The sequence below is a fragment of the Abrus precatorius genome, unplaced genomic scaffold (genome assembly GCF_003935025.1).
Source record: "Abrus precatorius isolate BTA unplaced genomic scaffold, Abrus_2018 Scaffold6, whole genome shotgun sequence".
NCBI lineage: Eukaryota > Viridiplantae > Streptophyta > Magnoliopsida > Fabales > Fabaceae > Abrus > Abrus precatorius.
In genome coordinates, this window is record NW_020874406.1 from 14662269 (window position 1) to 14670863 (window position 8595).

General features: G+C 32.5%; 1 protein-coding gene across 2 annotated transcripts; it reads right to left on the reverse strand.

The window, feature by feature from the left end:
• Nucleotides 1–182: 182 nt before the first annotated feature.
• On the reverse strand, nucleotides 183–7072 carry LOC113869882 (protein NRT1/ PTR FAMILY 7.3-like). 2 transcript variants are annotated; one of them, XM_027506387.1, is made up of 5 exons: nucleotides 7046–7072; nucleotides 6663–6783; nucleotides 2758–2975; nucleotides 2088–2650; nucleotides 183–1918 (listed from the first exon to the last, which is right to left on the reverse strand). In XM_027506387.1, exons 1-5 carry the CDS (start codon nucleotides 7070–7072, stop codon nucleotides 1048–1050), a joined length of 1800 nt encoding a protein of 599 aa, XP_027362188.1. In that variant the 3' UTR covers nucleotides 183–1047. The 2 variants fall into 2 exon arrangements, with proteins under 2 accessions (XP_027362188.1, XP_027362189.1); XM_027506388.1 differs by having other exon boundaries at nucleotides 1048–1918; nucleotides 6663–6769; nucleotides 7032–7072.
• Between the last annotated feature and the right edge of the window lie 1523 nt (nucleotides 7073–8595).

Below are 8595 nucleotides of genomic sequence, written 5' to 3' on the forward strand. Positions count from 1 at the left end.
TTAGTCAACAACATTTACGGCACTTATAAAACAGCACACAAGTTTTGTCCAAGGAGAAAACAGACCAAATCGGTATCTCTTATTCCAAATGGTGACCGAAGCTTGTTGGAATTGAATTGAGTTGATGACTAACAAGGCTAAACTTCGGATTAGGAATGGTTATTTCATTTCACCTTATTCCCACATTTTGACAATGCAAAATTTGAGTCTGTGGACCATAAATATTCTTGTTAATTCCTCTGGTTACTACTGCGACAAATTTGCCGAATATTGAATTGTTGCTTGGGTAATTGTTGGCACCCTAAAGTGCATTTTTGTAAATTTCTTAAATCACACACTTATGTCGTCTTTTTCTAAAATTGTTATTATCCAGAATTTATCTTGTCAAATATAATGCCAGCAATGTAAGTTACTGCTTTTTGCTGTTCTTTGTTAGTGACGCTATGTAGAATTATTTGCTTGTCCACATTTTGCTGTAATGATATTGGGTGTGCTACAGCTAGTTCGGATTCTGTTTGGATGATTCCGCTCTATCAGCAAAATCTAAAAATATTAGAAAGCCTTTACTAAAAATTTCTCTTTCTCTGTATCTTTCGAGATTTTTGCCTTAATAAGTGGATTGTCCATGATTGCTTAGTTTGTTTGGGACAGAAGTACCAGACATCAAGGACAATAAAATCTTGTGTTAGCTTTGGGGAGGGAAGCATAGCCGTGTATATAGTCGGAACCACGTCACACTCACAAATCCAAATAACATATTTAATCTTCAACAATGGAACTTAAAAATGAAAAAGAAGGGAGGTTTCTAGGGACCCTAAAACAGTCATTGTCTCGTCAGAGTTTTGCTTTACACAGTGCTGCGCTTTAAGAACATATTTGAGCGTAAAAACAGTGAGTGAAGTTGAAGAGTCAGAGACTCGTGTAAGAAGGGCTTCTCCTCCTGCAAATCTGCAAATTATTTCTTCCAACGGTTAACATAACCAAGATTGCTCCTTTCTTTCTCTTATTATAAATATGCCATTACCTTTGAATCATATGCCTCACAAATTATACTGTGAAGTTATCTGGCTCATCATTCTCTTCATTTTTAACGCCCAGCTGTATACACTTGTACCACTTTGCGCATGCAATATAGGCTATCAAATCTATCGATGTCAAGGCAGCTAAAAGGAAGAAAAACCTATCTAGGTGACCTTTATTGAGGTTTCCAGGGATCCAGCCTGGCATGTGATCCTCGGTGGAGATCTTCATAACCATACTAACAAGTAAGCTACTCACATAGTTCCCAAGGGAAATGGACGTCATGCAAAGTGCACTTCCAAAGCTCTTCAAGCCATCTGGTGTCTGAGCATTGAAGAACTCTAACTGGCCTACATACATAAACACCTCAGAAGCTCCTATAAATGCGTACTGAGGGATTTGCCAGAAGATGCTCAAAGTGCTCGTGTCATTGCAATTGGTGCACCCCTGTTTTGCATACTTAAGCCTATAGATTTCAACTATTCCAGCCGAAACCATTGCCATTACAGCTATAACAAGTCCAACTCCCATTCTCTGAAGTTCTGTAAGTCCCTTAGAATCTGACTTCTTAAGCTTTCCGACAAATGGATCAAGAACTCGACGGTAAAAGAAAATGAACACAGCTACACTCAGGATATCAAAGCTAGACATGCTAGCTGGTGGTATTCTGAAATGGGAAACTGTGGTTTTCATGGCAGCACCTTGCTCCACAAAAAGAGAAGCCATTTGTGTGAAAACGACTGAGTATATTATGGTGCATAGCCAAATTGGAAGAAGTCTCAGTATGCACTTCACCTCTTCAACTTGACTTACAGGACAGAGTTGCCACGGGTTGTAACCAGCACCTTTCTGGTCCTCTACATCTCTTGAAGATATAAATGCTGCCCTATCCAAGAACCTGCAATACAGTAACAAGAGACAAATTTATCAAATATCAAGAATGATCAAATTATAATGAAAATCTGTTGTGTTGTGCTTAATTTGTAGCCAAAGCCATGATCTTAGTAAAATGATCACATTATTAACACAGGAAAAGCATATTCCATGCGGCCTCAGGTACAACTTACTTGAACCCGTGAGTGTGGAGAATCTTTCTGTTGGAATTGGTGGAAGAGTCCTTTATATCCATGTCATATAAGTTCTCTCCATTTGATGACATTTGAATTCCAGATTTCCTTGATGCAGCCACAAGGACTTGGCAGAACCTGGAGAGAGGGTTGCCACTGGGCTTGAAGTGTCTATACCTTGGGGTGCCTGCAAGAAACAAGATCAGTGCAGCAAAGGCAGAGCCTGCAGATAGCCAAAAACCAAGAGCCCACATTCCTTCATCCTCGAAATAGACTAAAATGGTGTTTGAGAAGAGTTGACCAAGGTTAAAAGCTAGGTAGAAGTAGCTAAAGAAGGCCACCTTTAAGTGACCTTCCTTTGAGTGCTCCTCATCATACTGATCAGCCCCAAATGTGGCAATGTTTGGTTGATAACCCCCATTCCCCAAGGCAATGAGATAGATTGAGAGGTAGAACATCCCCATCTCCAATCTTGAATGATTCCCACATTTAACTAATTCACTCCCACACCCTTTAGGTTTTAGCAAGAAGAGGTATGATGACAAGGATAAGGACATTAGACCCTGTTATATCAAGCCAGAAAAATTTGTCGATTATTAGCAAGGACTTAATGTAGCAGCTAGAAATTACAAAGAAAGATTAGGAGGATAAAAAATGAAGCATTACTTACTATTACAAAGATGACCTGAAAGACAGCACAAGTTTTATATCTTCCCCAATAAGAATCACTGAGGAAAGCACCCACAAGAGAGAAGATGTAAACAGTCCCAGTCCACTTGCTCACATTGTTAGCAGCATCAGCGTTATTTTGGCCCACCACCCTTGTCAGGAACAGGACTAAGTTCACTCCAATACCAAAGAATGCAAGGGTTGCCAGACCCTGGTTCACTGGTGGTTAATGCAATCAACAAATTACAGAACAAGCAGCATTAGCACCATTTTCTTAATATTGAAAACCTTAAGAATTACATCCACTAGCATGCATCATTGTGCATTTAGAGGTAAGCTTTCTTCCATTTCATTTTTTTTGTTCTCTGCCTCTCTCATGTCATATCACATCACAGGTAATATATTTTTATTTCTTTTTTTTTCCCTATCATTCATTAGGTTTAGATGTATAGATTCATAGAGTATATAATAATCATTTTGCTCATATTTACATCTATCATTCTTTATTTCTTTACGAATATCTAAACACTAAAAAGTATCTATCAAATATTTTTCTTATATCTACATGCATTACTCACTGATAAGCATCTATGTGGGTATCTGATGTTGTATGGGTGTGATTACACATCGCAAAAGCGAAAGATTTTTTTACAAGGCAGCAAAATCAGCTTAGATCATTTAATCAATTTCAATTTCCTTTTAAAAGCTGGTATGTCACCGAAATATATGAATTAGTGTCAGAAATAATCAGTGTATACCTACTAGCTCAGGTGGTGGAATAAAATGAGGTGTAGAAGAATAAATGAAATAGAAAGAAAAAAAGTATTATATACCAATACCCTACATATGCATGCAACAGCATTAGTTAAAAAATTTGTAATCGCTGTACAATTTTTTGAAAAAAAGAATATTTTTTTGAAAAATTTGTTTATATTAATTGTTTGTCAAAAATTAATTATTAAAAATATAAAAACTATGTTGTTTAATTAATTTTTTAAGTTTATTATATAAAGCACACCCTCGAATCAGTAGTGGGTTCACTGGCGAGACAGCACTGGATGACTGGGTTTGTAAAAAGAAATCATTTTTAAAAAATCAAATTATTATTTTACTACTTTTTATAAAAGCATTGTAATTTTCACGTCATGATTCCTGAACTTACTTTTTGAACTTTTAGGTCGGGTCGCAGGTAAAAGACACTTTTGCTGTTCTGCATGGAATTTTTTTACTGATCCAGATGTTGATTTTTGAAATATGTAATACACAACAATTTTATTATTATTATTAACAGTTAGATGTAACTATAAATTATTCCTAACACATCAATTATTATTAACTCTGCACATTCGCTCTCTAAAACATATAATATTATCTTTCTAAGACAATTAACTAATCAAAAAATCAAAATTTATTGAAGTAAAAATAAAATCTATTTAAAATAATTATTTTAAACTTTACTAGTTGAAAAGAACCCCCAATTATTCTCTCTGCTCTCTTTATATATCAAGTAATTTGACAATTGATAGAAAGAATAAGAAAAGTAACATCGAACAAACAATTTTCATCTTTTTTAGGACTGGGATGATAGAAGCTTTTTCTTTTATTATTTCCATACACAAACAACAATCTTAATCGGCATGGTTCCATTATCAGGCATTATTTATTTAAAATAAGTTAAATCAAGTACGTATTAACTACGACAATCTCAATACAATATGGTAAACGAGAAATTATCTGTTCCAGCACAAAGAAATATTATTTTGATAAAAAAAAAATCTCACAAGTTGTTTACATTTGTTTATAATCTAAACCTCTTGTAAACAAAGAAAAGATTCTAATTTTTAAAAATTTAGAATAATGAATAATTAAATTACAGTAAACAGTCATTTCTATTACTTCCAATATTCTTATACATTAAGATTAAATATGTATAGTATATAGATTTATACATTACAATTCTAAAATGTCAAGTCATCTAATACAAAAAAAAAAAATTCTTAATAGGTATAAAATGTAATCTAAATACTACGAGTTCTTTATTTCCTTTAATTTAAAACATAAACTACATCAAAATTTGTTTCAATAACATTAGAGAACTATTAAACTATTAACTAGTAAATAAAAAATATTTCATCACGATGACCACACTAAAAAGGAAATAAAAGTGTTTTATTTGGCCACGAACATTTTTACACTTGCATGGAAGCATAGCACTAGCTTGTTAACATTTCTTATCCTCCACACACACACTCAGCACGCACGACTTATATAAATAACCTAAACAGGACTCTAAATAATTAGTATATGATGGTGACCTATACCAATTTTCTTACTCAGAATGAACTATAGTGGCGTGCATTTATCAAACTAACCCAAAACAGCTAGCTAGTATAACTGTATAACACATACTTAGCTATATATCAATTATGATATATGCTCTTTTTCTATACAGTACACACTAATTAATACATAAATTTACTCTTGCACTCGATCCGTGGTTAATGGTTCTGGTTACACCTATGTCTATGTTTAATGACACGTGGCAGCGGGCCACGTCATGCAACTTCCAGTCACTGATTACGTGTCAGAAACGTATTTCTCTGAAATGCATGCTTAATTTCCTCACTTTAATTTGTCTCTTTTCCACGTTACCACAGTTCCCGGCCTCATGTCGTTTATCAGAAGGCAAAGCCAAAAGCCTCTATCAGGAACCACTCAGAATCTCTACCCTCTCATTCTTAACAAAACCTAATTTAATATCCACAATTATATTCATATTCTACATAGTTTTTTTAATTTTTATTTTTTCATTCTCCCTTCTTTTTTTCATTATACTAACGATTTCTTTAACATAAATAAAAAAAATTTAAAATATCACAAGACCCAATGTTAAATATTGTAACTTCTTTTATTATATGTTATTGGACTCACGTTAAGAAAAACCGTTGCATCATATTCTTGGCGGTTTCTCTTCTTTTTACCTTATACACTCCAAAAATAAGACATGTGACAAACGTTGTTCTTGAATCACTTCTCTGGAAAGATTCATATTACGATGGAAGTAGTAGTTACTGTGTTGGTAGCCAGCGAAGGGCTAGCTGTAACTAGCTGCAACTAGCTGCCAGGCACACACAGAGAAAGCATGCAACAAAGCTGAATGAAATGTTTCGTTTGGATTTTGCATAACAAATGGAACACGTTCCTGCATTTAAGTTGTCGTTTCCTTCTTATCCAAAACTGATATTTTAAATGAATAACTTGCAAGGTGCTACCATGTTCGCTTTGTAGTAACTCACCAACATAAAAGCAACCTCCCTTTACTCCTTCTCATCCATGATAAGCTATCTAAAATATATAGTATATGTGGACAACCGCTTCATTTCTCAAATTTTCTTCTCAACAAGGTTCCTGAAACTTCTACGCCTACCAGGGTTGCCACTAGTGTGTATCACCTTATCATGATTCATAAACTATTCGTATACGTATCAAATATATTTATTTGCATGTGGTTTATTTATAAACCTTGGGACTACAAGTTCAAAGAACAAGATAGATCAATTAATATGTATTTATAATGTTGTACACCCTAGTAATGGAGATTCAATTGTTCACTCTTGGAAGTAATTAACTAACGAAGGGATTCTCCCTCAACAAAAGTATTTTCTTAATTTAGGAAAAATAAATAGGTAAATAGTCATATAGTGTTGCTATCCTCGATTTCTATATTACCTGTTTACGGGGACGCAACACTAGCTATTGTAAATTAAATGACTAGAGAAGGGATGGATTATTAATACACATGATTTAGTGCATTACCATTATTTATCAATTTCCAAAAATAAAAATAAATAAGCAATAAAATATATTTTAAAAAAATGCTCTGCAGTTTATGTTTTTGGAGCTTACAGAGGATGATGGTTCCAGCAACCCATCTTCCAGATTTGGCTCTGACTGCGGGACGGCCATGCAAATCAACACTCCCATCAAGAGTGAACTCTTCAGCAGATTCTTCTCTACTAAACTCACCCTGCACAGATTTTGAGCACAGAAACAGATACCAGGCTTTTTAGTATTTGTTGCATTCATTGTTGATAACCCCGATGTGCATGCTCAAATGCATGCAATGATCAACAAATTACTATATTGTGACAAAGACAAGAAGGGGTCCGATATATGTGGTGCTAGACACAGAAAAAAACAAGACACAAGAACAAGTACTTTCAAGTTCTTAAGAATTAATGCAGAAAAAATTAATATATAATGTATGTATGGAACCTCTTACAACTGACCTCTTGGAAGACCTCTAAGCAAGACATGATTGATCCTCAAAAGAAAATAAAATCTGTTAAGGTTCTGATTTTGGTGCAGAAAAGAGAAGGGGGGGGGGGGGGGGACACACTAGCTAGCAGAGGAAGGTTGTTGATTGAAGAGAAGAAGCAAAGTTACAGAAGATAGAGAGTGAGAGAATTGAATATATAGATGAATGAAGGGTGGCGTGAACGGTGTGGATATATCTGAGTAAGCTATGAAGTGGGGCATTCACATGATATAATCATCCAAAACTGTGTATAAATGCACTTTTACAAAAATATTGTTTCATGTGCAAATAGAGTTACTACTTGCAACATAAATTCACAAATGTAAATATATTTTCAATTAATGTTAACATAAAATATATATATTGTTCTCTTGTTGAAGTTGTTTATTAATTAAAATTCAAATTTTATTTTAATAATATATAATAATATTAAAATTTTAATTTTATTAACAAACAGCACCAACAACATTTAAATTTTTTGGTTAAATTATTCAAACATCAAAGTTTAGGTAGCCTATTTTTATTTTTGAATTTTAGTAGGTTAAATTTATAGATGTTTAAAATTAAATTAAAAATAAATATGGTCTTAGTTGTTTATTAAAAAACAAACTCACCCTAAAAAGTGTCATTTTACGTGTAGGTTTGGTAATTGATATAACATATTTAATATTTTTAAGTATTGTCATATATCGGAAGTGGACTCCTCAGATAATTCTAGGGATTCTAAATAAAAGAATCAGCAAACAAATGTATTTATACGTTGAGAATACAAGAATATTCAATCATTTTATTTAAAAGATACAGAAATTGCAATAAAGATGAGTTAATTTAAAATTAATCTTAAAACATACATCTTTTAAAAATTTTGTTATATATATATATATTAGTAATTAATAAAAAATATTAAATGAAAAAGAATATTTTTAATATCTTAAAAACATTGAAGGTATTTAATATCTTTTAAATTAATATTAAAACAATAATAAGAGAATCAGTTAAGATTTTTTTTTTCATTTTTTTAAATATGTAGCTTTTGAGATAGAATAAAGAATATACTTATTCTGTATAATAATTATTGTTATACTTCCATTATCAACATTTATTTAATAAACTTAATTTAAAAAGAGAAATACTGTAAAGACTTTTAACAATTTCATTGAGCAGCATTATATAATATCGATAATAATGTCTATATGGAATTTGATTGCTCAGCAGAACCAAACTAAAATGAAAACCTGTCAATAGAGGCAATTTCTTTGGTCTTAAAAATATTTTTATGAAATTCAATTACCTAACGAAAAATAAATACACACCAAACTAAAATAGAACCCGTCAATAGAAGCAGTTTCTTTAGTCTTAAAAATATTTGCATGAATAAATAAGAACCAAAAAATGATAAAAACCCGTCAATAGAAGCAATTTCTTTGGTCTTAAATTCACCAAAAAGAAAAAGAAAAATGGAAATGCACTAATAGAGGTTCATTATTATATTCTAATACCCCCACATTTTTCTTTTTAATT

Bases quoted from the DNA above. Each gene is read 5' to 3' on its own strand.
- LOC113869882 (XM_027506387.1), bottom strand. From the start codon at position 7,072: ATGTCTTGCTTAGAGGTCTTCCAAGAG. The intron at 2,651-2,757 runs GTAAGTAATGCT...TTGATATAACAG, and splicing joins TTCAGGTCATCTTTGTAATA to GGTCTAATGTCCTTATCCTT. The intron at 1,919-2,087 runs GTAAGTTGTACC...ACTGTATTGCAG, and splicing joins CTCCACACTCACGGGTTCAA to GTTCTTGGATAGGGCAGCAT.